At 36.2% G+C, this 21,712-nt stretch overlaps 3 protein-coding genes across 4 annotated transcripts; 2 read left to right on the forward strand and 1 right to left on the reverse strand.

Annotated features, from left to right (window-relative positions):
* The first annotated feature begins 75 nt into the window (after window positions 1–75).
* On the forward strand, window positions 76–5,396 carry LOC107767384 (sphingoid long-chain bases kinase 2, mitochondrial). 2 transcript variants are annotated; one of them, XM_016586377.2, is made up of 12 exons: window positions 76–486; window positions 666–742; window positions 1,878–1,931; window positions 2,008–2,067; window positions 2,657–2,734; window positions 2,874–2,920; window positions 3,014–3,054; window positions 3,233–3,317; window positions 3,935–4,049; window positions 4,208–4,330; window positions 4,436–4,536; window positions 5,049–5,396. In XM_016586377.2, exons 1-12 carry the CDS (start codon window positions 318–320, stop codon window positions 5,176–5,178), a joined length of 1,080 nt encoding a protein of 359 aa, XP_016441863.1. In that variant the 5' UTR covers window positions 76–317; the 3' UTR covers window positions 5,179–5,396. The 2 variants fall into 2 exon arrangements, with proteins under 2 accessions (XP_016441863.1, XP_016441864.1); XM_016586378.2 differs by having other exon boundaries at window positions 127–486; window positions 4,436–4,461.
* A 1,095-nt stretch (window positions 5,397–6,491) lies between these two features.
* Window positions 6,492–9,052, forward strand: LOC107767386 (uncharacterized). The gene is made up of 4 exons (XM_016586381.2): window positions 6,492–6,920; window positions 7,980–8,134; window positions 8,226–8,292; window positions 8,405–9,052. The coding sequence occupies exons 1-4, from the start codon at window positions 6,545–6,547 to the stop codon at window positions 8,548–8,550; spliced, it is 744 nt and encodes a 247-aa protein (XP_016441867.1). The 5' UTR covers window positions 6,492–6,544; the 3' UTR covers window positions 8,551–9,052.
* Window positions 8,588–13,289, reverse strand: LOC107767385 (uncharacterized). Its single transcript, XM_016586379.2, has 3 exons — window positions 12,253–13,289; window positions 9,610–10,146; window positions 8,588–9,521 (listed from the first exon to the last, which is right to left on the reverse strand). The coding sequence occupies exons 1-3, from the start codon at window positions 13,114–13,116 to the stop codon at window positions 9,426–9,428; spliced, it is 1,497 nt and encodes a 498-aa protein (XP_016441865.1). The 5' UTR covers window positions 13,117–13,289; the 3' UTR covers window positions 8,588–9,425.
* Window positions 13,290–21,712: the final 8,423 nt, after the last annotated feature.

Raw genomic sequence — 21,712 nt, forward strand, 5'->3', positions numbered from 1 at the left:
TTTTGGTTGTCTGAAAGGGAAAACAAGATAGAGGAACAAACGGATTTAAACAACAAAAAGACACAATAAAGGATTAGAATTAAAAAACAGAGGCCTATTAGTCAGTAATCAATCCAAAAATAATTCAGTAATTACACAACTAAGCAAACCCCTCATTTCATTTTTTCGAACTCTCAACGCTCCCATTGATCACCATTTGAAAAAGCTTTATTAATCACTCTCTTTCTTTATCCTCATCAAAACCTCCCAACCCCACATAGAAAGGTGTGCCTTTACTATAATTAGTTGAGTATATATAAAAATTTATTGCTACAAGAATGATTATATATCAAGGTATAGTAGCAGTTGCACTGGCGAGAAATCCTTCTTTAATCAGAGCAGAACAGCCTATGGCTTCAGATCTCTCTTCAACCGACTGCACGGCTCTCCGTGGCGGCGCTTCCCTTCGTCGCCGCCGTGACCTCGTCTTCGTCGTTAATCCCCGAGGTTTTGTTTCTTTCATAAATTTTGTCTTTGTTGTTTTTTCGAATTAAGGTGTTGAATAACGTGTTTTTTTATTTTTATACTGGAATGCAATGAACTGGATTCATATAAAGGAATTAAATAGCAGCATTTGGGGATTGGGGTTTAATTGATTGATTACTCTTTTGATTTTATTGGAGCAGGAGCTAATGGAACAACGGTTCAGCAATGGAAGAGGCTACTTCCTTACCTTAGGTCTCGCTTGGGTGATGACTGTAATGTGAGTTTTTCCAACTCATGTTTTTTCCTTGCTTTTCTTTTCGATGTTAAAGTTTCTAACTTCGGTAGAAAGTAGAACTTGTAATGTTTATTTTCTTGTTTTTATGATAGTATTGTGTTTTCATATGAATTTGATGTTTCGTTTCAATATGTTAAGGCAATTTATTTCAGAAGGTACAACTTTGTAATTGCTCACAAAAGCATATCTTTTCTTTATTTTCTACCCCTTTTTGAAAGTGATCCCCCCCACCCCCCATCACACACACCACCACACACACCACCACACACACACACACACACACCAGTTTCCTGCAATCTATGGCTGTTTTTGGCAGATACCATTGTTATGACACTGAAAGATGCCTTCCGTTAGTAGACGATGTGAGAATGCTCATATTTATAAAAAAAATGCAAGAACTTTAGCATACGGCAGTGGTCAATGCTTAGAACCACTTTCAAAATTCTCACATACCAGGGTTGTTAGACTTCTCATGAACTTGATTGTATATGTTGAGTTAAATTTTGATTCCAGTACTTCTGGAAATTCAGGATTTTGGTCAATGTAAGTTCTTACAACACGCCAAGGCTTTAAAAATGAATGTAGTGATGAAGCACATATTGGTAACATCTCACTTTTGCATGCACGAGTATCCAAGAGATCCTCACCAGAGGCGGATCCAGGATTTGAGGCTTATGGGTTCCTTCCGTAATTTTAGATTAATATGCAATAATAACTGGGTTCACAGTTAGATATTTACAAATATTTAGTGAATTTCTTAATATAAATACAAGGTCTACGCAAAAGTTACTGGGTTCCCGGGAACCCGTATTGTAAGCTCTAGGTCCGCCCCTGATCCTCACAATCTCATTCTATGTTCTCCCAGTAAATACTAGGGAACCTAACATTTTTCAGCCTGTTCATGTTCTCAATGCTAAATTAAATATGGTGGAAGTATCATATAAGTTGATTTTGGTAAGAATTTTCAACTGGTAGGATATACCCGTCCTACATGTAACAGATCGACGTGCTGTAACTTAAATGGAAATAAATGTCAAATGCAATGGCGCTGCTCCGATAGACTATGGTTCTTTATTAATGATTGTTTAGGTGAAAAAGTTCTCTCTATTTTGACCAGATATGCGAATCTTTAACTTCAGGTCCTTCTCATGCCATTGATATAACAAGAGAGGTAAACACCTAAACATCTCTGCTTTAAGCTAGTATCAGATGGAATGCAGAAACTTTTATCTCAATTGTACTGTCAGGCTATCCGTGAAGGAGCTGATGCTGTAATTGCAGTGGGCGGTGATGGGACTCTTCATGAGGTGCATCCTGCTTCTTTCTTGAAATCTAAAATCTCTTCTTTCTGCTTTCACTCATCAGCACACGTACATGTAGTTAGCACAAAAGAAGGAAACAGAAAGGAGTGGTGTGGCTTGTGTTTGGCTATCACTTAAATTTCTATATTTGTTTTTCCTCATTTGCCTCTGAACCTCTCTTGGACTAAGCTTTTCAGTTGTCTTTTCTTCTAAGGTTCATCCAGCCTTAAGACACTTAGATAGTATTCTGGCACAGATAAGAAGGAAATTAATAACTCGCATTTCTTCTAGTAGCCCAGAACTGCTATCCAGTAAAAAACTGTCCTGTAACAAATAAACAGCTGGTGAAATATTGTTCATGTAAGGTTCTCTCACCTGCCATTATGGGTAGCTGGTGGTAGCATATCATCATTTTGGCTTAGTCATAAAACTCCCTTATCAATTTTTCCTTGAAATTATCTTAATGCTCGCTTTTCTTTGCTGCAACTTCTATGACTGCTAGCAGATATTATAGCTCAAACAGTGTTTCATGTTTTTTCCCCTGTTGGCACATGATGTCTGTGCTCACTATTAACTTTTTGCTCAATTATTTCAGGTTGTTAATGGCTTCTTCTGCAGTGGAAAACCTGTTTGTAATCATGATATGAACTCCAGTCATTCAACTGCTCTTGGCGTAAGTCATCATTGGCTGATTGGCGTTGTTTACATCAAATTGAAAAGCTTATCTTGAGATTTTGTATGTTAGTTGCATCATAAACTGCTTGGTATCAATTACCATGTGAAGATACCTAAATGGTCTCCTTTCTTAACAGATAATCCCCTTAGGTACTGGATCTGACTTTGCCAGGACGCTTGGCTGGTAACTGGAACTTCTGCTGTTTTTGTAGCTTAATTTTTTGTCATTTCCTTGCATAGTGTATCGGTATTTATAGATGGTCTTGCTTCTCATCAGGAAAAATGATCCTCATGACGCCATAGAACGCATTGCTAAAGGTACTTGGCAGAAAGACTCCATCTCTTGCTGTAGAAACTTCTGATCTGAAACATCATTTCTTCTAATAAAATGGAGAGAAAAAGAGATGTCCTACTCTATAGTAACAGCTTCAGTATTTCTATCCTTCGCCCTTCTCCTTCCTTTTGCTGAAGAAAGTCTGATTTAGGTCTTTTGTAGGGCTGAAATCCAAAATTGATGTTGGATGCATAACTGGAGAAATTGGAGAATCCCATTATTTCATCAATGTTGCTGATATTCATCTGTAAGGACAGTTTCTGAAGATTCCTAAGTCTAAGGTTATGTTTGACATTTGGTGAGGGGAGGAGGGGAGGGGAGGGGAATCTGCAATAAGGGCTCCATTCCCACTCTTCTATTTTTTGGATTGGTAATTCCTGTATTGCTGCTGATTTCATTGCTCAGGCACCCCCATAAAATTGTGATTCTTGTTAAGGTGCGAGTGAGGTTAATTCTTAGGAAGATTAGACAGGCTAGTCGTGTCCTTACATTCACCATAATCTACTCTATTCTATTTCCCTTGTATTTACCCCCTTCAAGGCATTGAGTCTTCACCAAAATTAGGCATTGAATAAAACGATTGGACAGGCTAGTCATGTCCTCTACATTCTCTCGATTTACTCCATTCTGTTCTCCTTGTATTTGCCCCTTCAAGCAATTGAGTCTTCACCAAAATTAAGCATTGCATGAAAAGGGGAACTGATTCTAGCATATAGCAAATTGTGGGAAAGGAACTAAAATTTCTGGCTTTGTTGCCTTCATTCCATTCTTAGTGAGTAGTCTTATTCTTGTGTGCCAATGCAGTTCTAGCTTCTGATCAGGAAATACATCTGATTGAACCTTGTAAATTTTAATGTTTCGCAGAAGCGCAAAAGCAGGTTATTATGCCTCAAGGTACAAGAAATTTGGAAACTTATGTTATGTTATTGGTGCTTTGCAAGCTTTCTTTCGGCACCACAACCAAGATTTAAGGATCAAGGTCAGTTTGGTTTACCTGCTGGAGTTGGGTATTTCTCGATTATTTGCAGCAAGGGGGGTCGTTCATTTTGCAATGCACTGCATAGTCAATATACATTAGTCAGTCTTTCTGCTTTGCTTGTTCTCACTTATCAGTAGAAAAACAACATGATGATCTAGGTTGATGAGGGGGAATGGGAAGTATGCTCCCAAGTAACTGCTCTTTGCATTGGGAATGCAAAATATTTTGGTGGCGGAATGGAGATTACACCAAATGCCAACCCCTCAAGCGGGGATTATGAGGTGGAATGATTTCTCTTTCCCTGTCCTTGGTCATCATTTTCAACATCTCTGTTTTCCAAGAACTGTTTAGATGTGACTTACTATGACTAATTACTTTTTGTGCAGGTGGTCATCCTGCAGGACTTCAAGTGGTATGATTTCATTTTCAAAATGCATAAGCTGTACAATGGGACACACTTATCAGTGAAAAATGTATCTTCAAGAAGGTGTAGCGCCACTGCTTCAGAAAGAAAAAAGCATTTCTCATCTCTTCTTCAAATTTTATTGTGAATTCCAGATTGCCCATTGTTTACAGTAGTGCAACAGTGCATGTTGCATCACTACAGAAGTCAGTTTATACATAGTTACTGATTTTTGTTTCAGCTTTTGAGAAAGTATATCTATATGATTCTGTGTTTTAACACACAGTCTTGGGGGTTTCCCAGGTCATATACTACAATTTCCATAAGAACCTCCAATAATCACTTTAAGGGGTCTTTGTGTATTCATATTTGAATCACGACTCTCATCTGTGACGGTTGCTTTTCCTTCTCTTCGTCTACGTTTCCTTATTAAGCACTTTAATGCAAAAGGCTCTTTGTCAAAGTATAAAAGTAGAGGAGATAAATTTCTCCGGCAATTTTTTATTTGAACATGATTCATTTGACATACTGTTTATAATCTACTTAGCTTGGTTTTTGTTTATGAGATTCTTCAACAGTTTTATTTGTCTTTGCAGGGCACGTTCAATTGAAGTCGAAGAGATTGGAAGCAATAGCTCAATATACGTTCAGTCTGATGGAGAATTCTTAGGATTCCTTCCTAGGAAGTTTTCTTTACTACCTGGTGTTATTGAACTGATTTGCTAATCTTTAGGAAAAAACTTAATGAAAGGACATGATTTTGGAAATAATTTAGTAAGCAGTTTTAGGACTTCATTTTGGAGGCAAGTTGGTATATTTCATGTGTACTCATAGTTGCAGAAGATTGAACCCACTGGAATTGCTAGATATTTGAACTGGTCTTGTTAGCATTTCATTGTCTGCACACGGTTAATTGCTGCAATAATTTGTATAAGTTCAGACTATTTTTATTTTTTTTAATGTTCTTCTAACACGCACTTAGGAGTCGTTTGGTTACCTGAATTATCACAAATTGTTTTGCTATTAAATTTTGCATCAACAATGAGTTTTTGGGTGGCTTTTTGGTTTCTCTTATTAACAATATCCAAATTTGTTATACGAATTTCTGTACCATTTGTAAATGTGAAAAATGTCCATTATATTTTCACTTGTTTAGTTAGATATTATCTCTAACATATTTCTAGCAAAGTAAGTGTTTGAAGTATTTCTTTATTGCAAAATATCATATTTAGTGCAATATTTCTTTATTTATCTCATACTTAAGCATGTCTCATTTTAAATTCACTTAAAATTAGTTCTTTGTATGAGATAATTGAATATTGATATTATAGATTTATTTTGATTATTAATTGTAGTATGCTACTCATTTCAATAACAGAGGAAAACAACAATATTGTTTAAATTGGTAAGGTAGCTAAGTTTATTATGATGATAACAAATGAGAATATTATAATGATTATTATTTTTCGAATTACGATCCATGTATAATTTGACTAAGAATGTAATGCTCTCTGAGTGTGTCTTGATTAGTACATTTGTATCTTCAAAAAGAGAATTTGAAATGTTAGTCTTGCAATATACTCCCTCTAGTCCAAAATAAGTGATTTTTTAATTGTTTTCACATATATTAAGAAACTCACCTTTTAATATTAATTAGCAATAAAATTGACCATATTAACCTTTACTATCTATTCATATAAACACTCCTAACACATACTTCAACATTAATTACTCAAAGGGCAATGTAGGAAAAAATGATTAATTCATTCTTGAAATCTGGAAAAATAACTTATTTTGGACCACAGGAAAAAGGCCAAAAAATCATTTATTTTGGATCGGAGGGAGTAGCCAAGTTTATATTTGTTAGGAGTATTACTAATTCTTTTCCGATTAAGATTGCATTGTAAAACTAACAAATATTCCATTAATGGAAATATAAAAAAATAAAATTTCCTCTCAAGTCAATTCATTTTTTGCCGCCTCAAATTTTTCCGTGGTCAGTATTTAATGAGGACAGATATTTTATAAGGTAAACCATGTGGCAAATAGTTCAATTTCAATTTCCAACTGCCTAACTTGTCTGTGTCTTGCTATGGCAACTTTTACTTCTTTTGCTATCAGAATTCCCAATCTTCAGTCCAGCGACCGACGTTCTATTTTCCATCCAAATGGTAGTCAGAAAATACACAAGTTATTGCGATGCAATGCTGAAAACTCAACAGGCAATTCATCCACCAGTACTAGTACTAGCAGCCAAGGTTCTGAGTCTGAAAATGTGCTGCTGAAGATGGCTTGGTATGGTTCTGAGGTTCTTGGCATTGCTGCTTCCTTTTTTCGTTCTCCCACGGGTACTGAAGCTTCTTCTGGGGGGAATTTGGAACTTGAAATTGATGGGTCTGGAGTTGTTGATCGTGCCCTTGTGGCTGATACTATTAAAGATGACTTCCAAAGATCCTACTTTGTTACAGGTATTTTCTTGAAGACAATTAACTAACATTTTCAATCGACCAACCTGTCAGACTTAATTCGGGATTTGGTGGAATTGGCTATACTGAGGGAAAAGGTCGAAATTTACCCCTTAACTATGCGAATTGGTCTAACTTTGCCCTCCATTAACAGCTTGTTTGTATGGTTGTTACCCATTTTATTGTATCGTATATACTTTAAATACGATGTTTGTTTTGATTGTTACTTAAATTTTATTGTATCGTATCGTTAAATCCGTCGTTACATAACGATGAAATGTGCCACTTTACGTAACGACCGATTTAGTGTGGTCGCGTCGTTACCTTGTCTTTTTCTCTCAATCTCACCCTTTATTATTATTAAATAATTTTATTTTGTCATTTACCCTACCTTCTAATATACCCTGTATCATTTTTTTTTAATATTACATGTTTAATCTTCATATTGCTGGTGCGTGATATCATAAAACGATGGCAAACGACACAATCTATCCAAACATTGTTTTTATTAAACGATACAGTACAATACAATACAGTACGATACGATACATCATGAAACGATGCGTAACCACCATCCAAGCAAGCTGTAAAAGTTGGGGTCAAATATAACCCTGCCGTTAACAAATGGGCTCGTATATCTAGATTCCAAATTCTCATTTCCTGTAGTGTGATACTATTTGTATTTAATTGGTTTGTTGAGTATTGCTAAGGAATAATAGCTTTTGGAGATTTCGGTTGTAGCTACTGGGAAGGAAGAAAATCTTGAAATAAGTTCCGCACTCTATCCTCTGATAAGAACAAATTAGCGATAACTAAATTACTAATTCGTCCAAGTTTTCATGGCCATTACAAATAAGGAGCAAGAAAAGCAGTCAGTAATAAACTTAGCCTAATTCTAAAGCAGAAACTATGCTTAAAAAGATGAGCTAAACTGAGCGCTATATATTGTTGAGTACAATAAGTTGGATCAGAACTTGATATTGCTGTTTATGAGATCAATGATCAAGTATTGACACTTGCAAATTCCATCAGCTTAAAGTCTTTTGCTATCTTATGCTTCAGGAAACCTGACCCTTAATGCATATGAAGAGAATTGTGAATTTGCGGATCCAGCAGGTTCCTTCAAAGGGCTTAGTCGGTTTAAAAGGAATTGCACTAATTTTGGTTACCTTGTTGAGAGATCAAATATGAAGCTCGTGAAGTGGGAGGACTTTGAGGTAAGATCACAATTGATTCAGATAGCACTAAAAGTTTTACTTTTCATGCTTAGTTTTGTTGTTTACCAAGTGCGCGTGTTTGTAAATACAGGAGAAGGCGATTGGTCACTGGCGTTTCTGTTGCATACTGTCATTTCCATGGAAGCCCATTCTTTCAGGTTTGTGAAATCACTGTTTTTACATATAGAAAGCGTTTCTTATTTTTATGGGACATTCTATTGACTGTGATGCTTGTCGTTGCCCTTAACTCAACATTATATTCTATTGCAGCAACTGGTTATACAGAATACTATTTCAGTGAGAAATCTGGAAAAGTATGCAGGCATATAGAGCATTGGAATGTCCCAAAGATGGCTCTTCTGAAGCAAATCATACGGCCTAGTAGGGGAATATGGCAGAAAAAAGCCAGTGGTTGAAGTAATAGCTAGTGATCCATGTGAACTACAAGCCTCAAAACTGGCTCAAATTCACAACATGAACAAGAATATAAACAGCACCAATACACTATATTGATACTTTAAGAGGAGGGAGGTCTGTTATGTGAATGGTGTCGAAAAAGAATGAAGGGATGAGAAGATATAACTCCTGGAACATATGCCTAGCGCATTAAGGTCAATACAAGTGTTGCAGAAGTAGCGCATAGATTTTTCTTGCAGCATTTTGCGACCAATATAAGCTTTGGCCTTTAGATGAGAAGTCTCCCTTTGAGGGTTAAGTCTTGCAGTTGGTCATATATGTCATCAAATATGTTGAATGAACTAGGGCTTTAGGTACATATTAAATACAGTTTGCGTGTAAGTATCTGAAACAAATTTGTAGAGTTTTTATTAAGTGTATTTATATTGTTTAGGCCCGTTCATCAGATTCACACCTAAAATTATGCTGGTTTCATGAGGAATATAGAGAGAATTAGACGCATTCTGCCTTATATTCTGAATGTTGTTATTCTTCTTAGAATAGTAAGAGTTACTATTATATTGTTCAAGTGATAGTACATTGATATTCTTCATTTAACAAAATTTCCTCACTATAAGTTTATATGAAATATATAAGATCTTGCATTCTTTCAAAGTATAAGAAGATTAGGAGCTCACAGCCTCACCTGAAGCATTGTGTTAGCTTTTTCTATACATGGCAATATATGTAATCTGGAGCTCCTTTCATTTTCAGACCTAGAAAAGGAAGAAAAAAGAAGAAGAAAAGAATACTCAATTGGGGTGGGGGTGGGGGTGGGGGCTACAAATAATGACATGAATACCAAAAAATCCTCTTTAAGTCTCTGTCACTAAAATTAGATGGTTTCACCTTCTCTGCATTCACCCACATCTACTAAAAGAGTGTCATTCTTGCTTGTTGGCAAAACTCTGCAACAATTTCTTCTAGGAGACTGCTTGACAACATCAAAAGGGACATATTTATCAGCACATACCATAGTGACTAGCTATCAACAACTTCATAAAACTAAAATTAATTACCTTGTCCCATAAATTTGGATCAGGCTTCTTGTACACTTCCACGTGGCGCACGTTCGATGGATCAGCCATACGCCACTTGCACTTCGATCCACGGGCCCCATCGTACACGTAGTCGCTTGTTGTGCGATTGGTTGTCACGTATGCATTAGACAACAAGTAGAAAAATGGTCTTTGGCAAGCATTTTTATGATATGGTCTTGTGTTGAATGTAAAGGAATTCTCATCCCCAGTTGCATACCAATCATTGAAAGTTGTAATGGGCTTTTCCATTTCACGGGCCGGTAAGATGCCCCTATTGATCTGGACCGAATAGCCCCACGAGACAGAAACGGTCCATCCCCTGGACCTATCATAACATATGGACTGTTGCATGAGCCCAGCTGAGTCCAGTTTTATGGGCTTGTTGAGCCGTCTTAACGCTTCAACTCGGCTTAATTTTGGGAATATGGGCTGAACTTTATCAAGATGATGAAGAGAAACTAGTGGTGCAACTGGATGGGCTGAGAGGAAGCCCATCACACTGCCATGTAGATCAAACTGTTCCAGGTAAATATTGTCTTATTGTTAAATCATCAAATAATAAACATATACAGTATGCGTTAAAAACCGATACAAGGAAATTTATTATTGGTACAAAAGAATTGGATTTATTACTCCACATTGACAGACTTAACCTATAAATATAGTTTAAAATTCTAAAAACATATAATTATTAAAACTTGCCACAAATATAATTAGTTTTACAAACAAACAAAAAACGAGAGCAAAACGAACACAATAATCTCTAAGCAAATATAATTATAAATCGAAGTTATCTTGATACCTAGATGACTAGATCAAAAAAATTAATATAAGATTTTAAAATTTAATTCCCCTAGGTGTGTGGATCGGTTTAACTATGTACACAAGTCATTTCTCTATTAATTGGTTATATGATGCTTGCCCTTTTGGACCTATTGGTTTTATTTTTCTTGAGTGACTAATACCTTTACTTTTTATTTGTTATTGTTGAACTTAGAGGGTGTTTTGGACGGGCTTTTAAGCTCTTTTTAGTTTTTTAGTGTTTGACAAAGTCAAAAGGTGCTTAAAATAAGATTAAAAGTGCTTAAAACAAGCCAAAAACAATGAAATGGGCAACCCCAACTTATTGCTTTTTGGATTAAAAACTATTTTGCAGAAAAATCACTTTTTTTTTAAGCCAATCCAAACGGGCTCTTATATTGGCTAAGTTCTACTTAAGTATTCTGATTTATACAAGTAGGTTGATGAGAAAGCTATATTGATATGATATAATATACGCAGAGGGAAATTTGTTTAGTTGAACTACCATTTTCCTAATATAGTAGTATTTGTGTTGCTATTATTGAAACCGGGGAAAAAAATTTGAGAAATGGGAATTAAGGGACATATCCTAAAAAGTAGATAATTGTAGGCCACCCACCTTAACGGGGGAGTGGTTTAGTATTGAGGATTAGATGCCACTAGCCCTCTCCATCCAGAACCTACCAATTCTAATTCACTATAACAACCAAAGGAAAATCCGTTTTCTTTTTGCAACACATATTTTGACTAGAGATATTGCAATTTGAATATTATTTGTCCTTAAATATTAAAAGTTTAGAAAGCAAAGAGTGTTACAGAAAAGTACATGATTATGCAAAACCAATACATGCTAAAATTAATAAGTAATTATCTTGGTGGAAGTTGCAGGTAGTTTAAGACTTTATGCTACCTCTTTTATTAATATCAAACTTATCTTGCCCAAACACCTCCACTAAGTAGACAAAGATTAATTTTTACTTCCTCTTTCCTACCTGCATAAAACGAAGGAAATCTGATACATCTGCTAGAACTAGCCAAAAGCAGAGGCAGATCTAGGATTTAAACCCTATGAGTTCAACTTTTAAGATTTTTAATATTGAACCCATTATATTTTTAAAATTATGGGTTCATATCAATACTTTTACAATACAAATTTTTACCCCGAATAAAAAGTTATGGGTTCAGTTGAATCTACCTTTAAACACTACATCCGCCTCTGATATGCGGCAATAGGTGCAGTGAAGATTTTTGGCTCACTTTTGATCTCTTAAAAACTGTACTCTAACGTTTTATATCTTTTTCTAATGCATTTTTCCCCCGTTTACCTTCAGAAATACAACCAAAATATTGAGACAATGTTAACTTTTGAAGAATTGGAATTATATAGCAGATTTTTTTGATGAAATTACATGACAAGAATCGCCACCAACATTTAGATATTTGGTGTCTCCTAAACAATTTTGGGGTTATATAACATGAAGTCAAAGTGGGTCAATTAATTTCGGAAATTCATTTGCCTTGCAATAAACAACAAAATCTCTCCCACTTTACTAATCGCCTTCTTATTTATTTGTTATTTTAGGGAATAATTATATTCTCCTTTAATTAGGGACTTATTAGTTGGTATGATCCTATCGACTATAAATTAAAGGAAAGGTCACGGTTACTAAGTTACCTAAGAAGAAGGACCGTAAATAAATTACTAAGTTGAACTATCATGCAGAATACTAATAACAACAACAAAAAAATGCGTCTCAATTCCAAACAAGTTGGGCTAAGAATTCTAATAGAAAAAGAGATGCGAAAAAAAGAAGAACAAACCTGGTGAAATCCAACTTCTTTAGTAAGAGGAACTCCAAGTTCAGCCAAACAAGCTTGAATCCTGTCATCCGATCCATACAAATGAGGATATTTCTCAATACACTTATCTTGTATTTTCTCAAGAGCCTTAGCCAATGGATAACTTATAGCAAAACCTCCACCCCCATATGCCATATTATATGAAAATTCATGATTCTGCCAATGTGTTTCCGATACACTCCCTATGTAATAATACTGATTATGATCATATTTCCTCAATACCCTAACCAAATTTTCAGGCACAAAAAATGTATCATCATCTCCCATCACAAACCATCTCACATTTTTCAAATCCATCCTTACTGTTTCTGATATAATTCGCGATATACGAATTCCTGATCTATCGCCCTTTTGGTTAGTGTACTTAAATCTTGATGTGCTGCTTGAAATCTTGATTTCTGGAAGAGAAGTAACGTTGTAAATACTCGTGCTTTGATTATTCTTTGACATAGCTGGCTTGTCTAACCATACAAATCCTCGCATTTTATTTGGCTTCCACCATAATTTTACGTACTCTTTTCTATAATTCCATGTAGTACGTGACGATCCAATGCCAAATACAATATGGTGGAGCTGAGTTTTTTCTGGGGTAGTTTGGATAGTGTTTGACTGGTTTTCTTCGTTAAATCTAATAAAAATACCTAAAGGTTTTTGGGTGGACTTGAATGAAGGGTTTAAGAAAATTAAAGAGTAAAAAACGCATAAAAGACAAAAGAAAAAGATGAAGGTGATCATGATTCTGGGAAGTATTCTTCTAAAAGTGTTTAACACATTATTTGTTTCAGCAATAATAAAGGAGACCACATATTGTGGTCTGTTTTTCATTGTTGGCAAAATCAAAGACAATAAAAAAAAAAAATCGTTCCTCCTATATAGGAAAGAGAAAAGTGATACTTCCTCTGCAAAACCTGAAATTTTCCCCAAATAATAAGGAAGGAGATGGAAAAGGAGAGGTTTAATTTGATGGAAATTGGGTATAATAAGGCTATTTGAAGTTTTAGTTTGATACAGACTCTTAAGTTTTAATGCCTTTTTGAACACTTATAGGAGTAGAAGCTTGATACAAGTAAACAACCTTTCTTTTTTGGTTTAATTCATGATTGATTCGAGTGTTGATAAAAAATAAGTTTTTCTTTTAAAGATAATTCTCTTGCAAAATAAGGTAAACTAATTGTGGTAGATATCCGTATTGATTTGGTTGGAAGTTCAAAAACAAACTATATATGCTAACTAATACTATATCATTGTATATTTGATATAATATGCTACAGTGCGGCTTGTTTTTATAGTAAGTGGATAGTTTACCATAAAAACAAGATTAGTTGATATAGAAGGCAAAAAAATATAATGGTATTATTAAACCTTATATCCCTAAAAAGTATGAATAAATTAAACGGTAAAGTTGTCTTCGTGCATGTAACCTATAGGTTACATGTTCGAGTCGTGAAAGTAGTCACTTGTTTGCATTAGGTTAGGATATCTACATCACACATAGTGGTGACAAAATAGTTAAAAGAAAATAGTTAACCACCCATATTATCCGCTAAAAATGGGTTGAATAATGAACTTTTTAAAATGGGTCAAATATGGATAAGAACCATATTATCCATTTAGAAAATGGTTAACCAATGAGTTTAACTTTTACATTTGTAAAGCCTCAAATTGGGGGTTGCTCAAGTTTGGGAGACTAGGAATTCTCCCAAAAGTGATCATATTCAAGAAGTCATGGATAATTTGGTTATCCAAATTATCCGCCGGTTAATCCTTTTTTATCCGTATTAAATATGGGTCGGATCGGATAATTTATCCATTTTTCATTACATGTTTTCGACCCGAACCATATTCGACCCGACACGACTATTTGCCGATCCTAATCACACTTATTGGATGCAGTCCTTCTCCGGACCTTGCGTGAATGCGAGATGCTTTATGTAGTTAGGTTAGGATGCCTACATCACATTCATTAGGTGCAATTCTTCTCCGAGTCCTGCATAAATACTGGATACTTTATGCACCAGACTACCTTTTAGTAAGGAGACATCGCAAAGAGGATTTACCTGTTAATTTACTGGAGTTACTTCTTTGGGTATTGGATTTGGTTTGTTAATTTGGAAATTCTTTCAAGTTTATTGTATAATAATATTTTTTTCCTATGAATGGTAAGTGCGAGCTTGAGACGTTAAAATGAGTAAGTACAATATAATCTTGAAAGCATTTCGGGAATAAAATATACACTTTCCCAAAAACTTGATAGCTCGTTACTTAAATTTTGGTCAAAAGATGGAATCTTGCTGTAAAATAAAGTAATTCCAACTACGTATTAGACTTCAGTCGAATAATATACCAAATGAGTAAAACTCTAATAATTGTTTATCTAGATAAATAGTACATCATTTCACAATGGAAAGTCTTTGCTTTGGGCTTTTAGTTACTTGTTAGTGAATTTTCGCAGCACACTCTAAAAATCCTTTTTAAGCAAACCCAAAATTATATGAAAAAATGTTAAACTATGGTCCATAGATTTATAAGTTATTATAGATATTAGATCACAATCTAATATTTTATGAGAAAATATTAGATCTGAGTCTAATGTTGTCTAAAAAATAATTTTCTGTTATAAAATAACGTCTATAAAGTAAATAAACCAAAGACAAGTATAGAGAGAAACTGATATATTATTCAACTTCAAACTTATGTACATAATGAACTGAAATCTCCTTTATTTATAGAAGACTTCAAGCTGCTGTGTAAGCTGCTATTGTACCAGATATAGATAATCTTCTATTGAGGATAATGTTTATCCATAACAGAGTACCAAAAGGATAAGCTCATTGTACTAGGTATGGATAATCTTTTACCGAGGGTAATGTTTATCCATAGCGGAGTATCGAAAGGATAAGCTTCTTGAGGAGGCTTATTTCCAATAGAGTACTAAATAGATAAAAATATTTACGGCGGAGTCCCATATGGATAGGCTTCTTCAGGAAGCTTATTTACAACGGAGTACTAAATAAACATCTATAATATAATATATTTATAACACTCCCCCTTGGATCTTTAAAAGATAATGCGCCTCATTAAAATTTTACTAGGAAAAACCCCATGGGAAAAAAATTCTAGTAAAGGAAAAAGAGTACATATTTTTAGTAATACATATTGTTAGGTGCCTCATTAAAAACCTTATAAGAAAAACTATGTGGGAAAAAATCTTAGTGTGATACCCTATATTTAATAAGGGTGTATTGATCATTAGCAAAATAATAATAATAAAAAGAGGAAGCAAATTAATAAAACAAAATAACAAAAAAATAAGAAAAAAGCAAAAAGGGCCGAAAAGGCCCATTACATAAGCTGCCAACAAAGAATTGAAAAGGGTTAACAACACCCTTATAAGGAAAAACGAAGCAGAAAGCATCAAAACGGCAAAAAAAAAAAAAGAAGGGAAAACGAGCAGAAAAAAGAAAAAGGAGAAAGAGAAGAAGAAGAAAGCTTTGGGCAAAGGAAGAATTTGGAGTTGAAATTGAAAGTATTAAAGCTATCCTTCGACTCAAGAGATTGATTGGAGGAATTTGTACAAGTTGCTTGAGGTGAAGCAGTTGGTATTTCGGCACGAGTACTGTGAGTAGTAACCTTACCTTAATTTGTATTTCTACAACTACCATGATTTACATATGATTTAATATGAGCATGATACCGACTTATTTGAATCTGCATGTGGGACAAGTCCTTTACTCGATATGATATTACTATATTTATTTTAGACGATTACAGTTATTCTGAATATTCTCATTGTTACTGAATACGTTTTACTGTTACTTGAGATGAGATTTACCGTTACTGAAATAAAATTACATGATTTGATAAAATTCGAAATGCTCTATATTGTTTTAAATTATTTTCTACGAGTATATACGGATTACAGAGACAAGTATAAATGGGAGTAGACATTGAAGGATCCCGTAGCTAATGGCGGGTTCGCTAGACTTGGTGCACCTTGTAATTACCGATTACCGTTATAGCCCTCGCTAGTGGGAAGGTAGAACTAGCATACCGTTACCGATTTTCCTCGAGTAGGGACTACCGTTATATATGACTGCTTGCAAAGAAGTCCACGGTTATACCGATTACCTGATCCGTTCATTGAAACCTCCCAAATGTGAATATTGATATTATACAGTGGTTACCGAGCTTATTACTGAACTGTTAATTATATTATACTACAAGAAAAATATGATGAGACTGAAAATTATTTATGGTTTCTGAAAGGGCATTTTGATGTTATCTGTTTGAGATACTAGCATGTTTTCTGACTTGTCCCCAAATAAAAATGGTTGTGGTTAAGTGTTATTACTCACTGAACTAGCGACTCATTCCCCGCTAATTTCTTTTTACAGAGACAGCAGTTGACGCAGGCGTGGATTTCGTTAATTAGAGCGCACAGGTTGAGAATTCTTGGTGAACCTCGCACTTGTTTGCGTGGGCGGAGATTTTTTTATCAATTGTTATGGTCTTTTCTTTGAATTCTTAGAGTCGCTCCATAGTTATTCTTTTAGTGTCATGAGTATTATTTTGCCATTAGTCTTATGTCGAGTATCGTTCTTTATTATCAAAGTCGGAGATAAATTAGTATTTCTGGTTGTTAGTAGGTTGACTAGTAATGGTGAAGACTATTTTGGTTAATTGATAAGTTGTCTATTGGTTGAATTGCTATTAGGATGTTTGGTTTTTGATTTGAGACAGGAAATTTTTTGGGATAGTCCAAAAACAGGGAAAACTCTGTCCGATTTTCTGTAAAATACCGATAAAGCTTACTTGGGAGCACTTGCTCCTAAGCGCCGGTCACGATCCTAAATTGGGTCGTGACAAAGTTGGTATCAGAGTTTAGACTTTAAGTCCCGAGTCATGGAGCAATGTTTAGTAGAGTCTTGTTCATGGGTATGTAGGCGCCCATACATATGACCTTGAGGCTACTGAACATTTAGGAATGCTTTCCCTTCTTTCATTCTTTGATCGTGCGTTGAGATAACTTGAGATTGACTTTGGAATATTTCTTTCGCAGATGGCTAGGACACGCACACCCTCATCTGCTGGACGTGGTGCTACCCGAGGTGGCAGTCAAGTTGGGGTTCGTCAAACTAGAAGACAGACTGCTCCTCAAACTCAAGTTGGGAACATGGATCAAACCCAAGTTGTTATGCCAGATCAAGTGCAAGAGCAAGGAGTTCAGAACGCTCCACCACCAATGCCAACTGTTTTACCTACTATCGCCTTACCTGCAGATGCAGTGGCAAAGTTATTGAATGTGTTAGAGGTATTGGTGCCTACTCAGGGCGGAAGTTCAGCTCCTCAGGCTATTTTATAGACACAAGCACCTACACAGACTCAGCCTTTTGGGAATAAGGAAATATCCCTACATGAGTTCCTAAAATTGAAATCACCAAAATTCACAGGTTCCGATAACTCAGCAGATCCTCAAGGTTTCTTGGATGGGACACTCAAGGCATTACGTGCTTTTGGATGTTCTAGTGAGAGAGTCGTGGAGCTCGCAGCATACAAACTAGAGGATACGGCCAACACATGCTATGAAACGGTATTGCTAGGAAGGCCAGCAGGAGCACCACCGCTGACATGGGACGAGTTCACTAAGTTGTTCAAGAATCATTTTCTTCCAGACAGTCTGATGCAACAATATGCTAGAGACTTTGAGAGATTGGTTCAGACTCCAGATATAGATGTGTCAACATATAACACTAAGTTCGGTAAGCTGGCTATATATGTTTCTCACTTAGTGCCTACCGAAAAAGCTCGAGTTCAGAGGTTTGTTGATGGATTGGTTGGTCGTCTATACACTGTAGTAGCCCCATGGATGAAGACTTTATCCTACTATGATGTAGTCGACCTTGCTAGAAAGATTGAAAACAAGGGACATGAGGAGCGTGCAGCTAGTGATTTACGTAAGAAGGCCAAGATAGGAGGGGATTTTAGTGGTGGTTTTAGTGAAATAGAAGAGCAGGAAATCAGGGACAAGAACAACAACAACAGGGTTCTCAGACAGGGACACACATGTCTTCACAATCCACATACAGACCACATTACAGACAAGGTAATAGAGGACCATCATCTTCTGGACATCGTAATTCTGGGCAGATATATGCCACTACTCCAGTCTGCCAGACTTGTGGTAGATCACATTTGGGCCAATGTCGTGTTCTAACTGGAGAGTGCTTTCGGTGTGGCCAGTTGGGACATCACTTGAGGGATTGCCCTCAGCCTCCGAGAAATTTCAACCAGGCTTCTATTCAGTCAGCTGCACCGACTCAGACTACTCGTAATACTTCAGGTGCTACAGGTACAGGAAATAGATGTCGAGGTGCTGGAGACCGTGCTACTATGAATCAAGGATAAGGCAATGCTGGTAGAGGTCAGGCGAGAGTTTTTGCATTTACTAGACAGGATGCTCAGGCCTCGAATGCAGTGGTTACAGGTATTCTTTCTGTCTGTTCATTTGATGCACTTGCGTTGATTGATCCAGGCTGTACTCACTCCTTTGTGTCTTCATACTTTGCTTTGAGATTTAGTAGACAACCCGAGCTATTGAATGATCCTTTTCTAGTTGCTACTCATGTTGGAGAGTCTTTGTTAGTTGAATGCGTGTATCGTGCTTGTCAAATTCGGGTTGAGGGTAGAGATACTCTAGCTGACCTTATTGTACTTGATATGATTGAATTTGATGTACTGATGGGAATGGATTGGTTATCTTCTTGCTATGCTATAGTCGATTGTCATGCAAAGATAGTTAAGTTTGAGATACCAAATAAACCCAGTTTTATTCTAAGAGGGAGTCAGGTTCTAGAGACTTACAAAATTATATCTTTTATGAAGGCTCAACGGCTTCTGAAGAAAGGTTGCTTAGGTCTCTTAGCTATTGTAAATGATACAAGAAAGGAAATAGTTAGTATAGAGAATGTACCAGTAATAAGAGAATTTTCTGATGTATTTCCTGAGGATTTACCAGGATTGCCTCCAATACGAGAAATAGACTTTGGTATTGATTTGCTACCTAACACACAACCCATATCGATACCCCCATATCGAATGGCACCAGCAGAGTTGAGGGAGCTAAAGCAACAGTTACAAGATTTGTTAGATAAGGGTTTTATTAGACCTAGTGCATCACCATGGGGTGCACCAGTACTATTCATAAAGAAGATAGACGGATCCTTGGGACTGTGCATTGACTACAGGCAGTTGAACAAGATAACAATACGCAATAAATATCCTTTGCCTCGTATAGATGACATGTTTGATCAGTTACAAGGAGCTGCCCACTTTTCAAAGATTGACCTTCATTCTGGTTATCATCAACTTAGAATCAAAGATGAAGATATTTCTAAGACTGCTTTCATAACTCGATACGGGCACTATGAGTTCCTTGTGATGCCTTTAGGACTGACAAATGCTCCAGCTGCATTCATGGATTTAATGAATAGGGTTTTCAAGCCGTTTCTAGATAGATTTGTAATAGTATTTATTGATGATATCCTAATATATTCTCATAGCCAAGAAGAACACGAGAATCATCTCAGGGCTGTGTTGCAGACATTGCAAGAACATCGGCTTTAGGCTAAGTTCTTGAAGTGTGAATTCTGGCTACACTCGGTATCATTTCTGGGACATGTTGTATCCAAAGATGAAATTATGGTAGATCCTAAGAAGATCGAAGCTGTACAGAAATGGCCCAGACCTACTTCTCCTACAGAGATTCGCAGCTTTTTAGGCTTAGCAGGCTATTACAGGCGTTTTGTGCAGGATTTCTCCAGAATAGCAGCGCCACTGACCAAGCTAACATAGAAAAATGCAAAATTTCAGTGGATAGAGGAATGTGAGCAAAGCTTTCAGAAACTCAAAACGTGTCTGATAATTGCACTAATATTAGCCTTACCATCAGGTTCTGGAGGATTTACAGTATTCTGTGATGCCTCGAGGGTGGGATTAGGATGTGTTCTCATGTAAAATGGAAGTGTTATAGCTTATGCTTTGAGACAATTGAAAAAGCACGAGAAAAACTATCCTACACATAATTTGGAGATGGCTGCAGTGGTATTTGCTCTAAAATTTGGAGGTATTATCTATACGGCGAAACTTGTGAGATTTATACCGACCATAAAAGTCTGAAGTATATCTTTCAGCAGAGAGATCTGAATCTTCGGCAGTGTCGATGGATGGAACTACTCAAAGACTATGATTGTTCTATTTTATATCATCTTGGAAAAGCCAATGTGGCTGATGCATTGAGCAGAAAATCCATGGGGAGTTTGGCACATATAGCCCCTACAAAGAGACTTTTGTCCAAAGATACTCAGAGACTAGAAGATACAGGTATCAGATTTAGTGTCGGAAATTTAGAGGCATTGTTGGCTTGTGCTCAGGCTAAGTCTTCATTATTTGAGAGTATTAAGGCCACCCAATATGAGGATGAACGATTATGCAAATACAGGGATGAGGCCTTAGCTGGTAAAAGCAAGGATATGATTGTTGGAAGTGATGATGTTCTTCGAATGGGTGACCGGCTATGTGTAGCAGACGTAGATGAGTTGAGACATGTTATTCTTAAAGAAGCTCACAATACTAAATACACTATACATCCTGGATCCACAAAAATGTACCATGACTTGAAGAAATTTTATTGGTGGGAAGGTATGAAGAAAGATGTTGCTAACTTTATTTCTATTTGTTTGACTTATTAGCAGGTCAAGGCAGAGCATCAGCGACCCGCAGGACTACTACAACAAATTGAGATTCCAGAGTGAAAAGGAGAAAAAATTACTATGGATTTTGTCATAGGGCTACCACGAACCCATAGAGGTTATGACTCGGTATGGGTGATTGTAGACCGACTGACGAAATCAGCACACTTTTTGCCGGTGAAGATTACATATGGTGGAGTCAGGTATGCATAGATATTTATGAACGAAATTGTCCGACTTCATGGAGTTCCAGTATCCATCATCTCTGATAGAGGATCACAGTTCACTTCACGCTTTTGGAAATTTTTTCAAGAAGCATTAGGTACACGAGTAGATCTTAGTATTGCATTTCATCCACAGACAGACGAGCAGTCTGAACATACTATTCAGATCTTGGAGGATATGTTGAGAGCTTGCATTCTTGAGTTTGGAGGTAGTTGGGACACTTATCTAACGTTAGCTAAATTTGCTTACAACAATAGCTTCCAGTCCTATATTCAAATGGCACCGTACGAAGCATTGTATGGTAGAAGATGTTGTTTTTCTATCAGATGGTTTGAAGATGGTGAGACTAACTTATTGGGACTCGACTTAGTACAAGAAGCAATGGACAAAGTCCAGTTGATCAGACAGAGATTGCTTACAGCTCAAAGCAGACAAAAGTCTTATGCTGA

Source organism: Nicotiana tabacum, chromosome 7 (assembly GCF_000715075.1).
Source record: "Nicotiana tabacum cultivar K326 chromosome 7, ASM71507v2, whole genome shotgun sequence".
NCBI classification, from domain to species: domain Eukaryota; kingdom Viridiplantae; phylum Streptophyta; class Magnoliopsida; order Solanales; family Solanaceae; genus Nicotiana; species Nicotiana tabacum.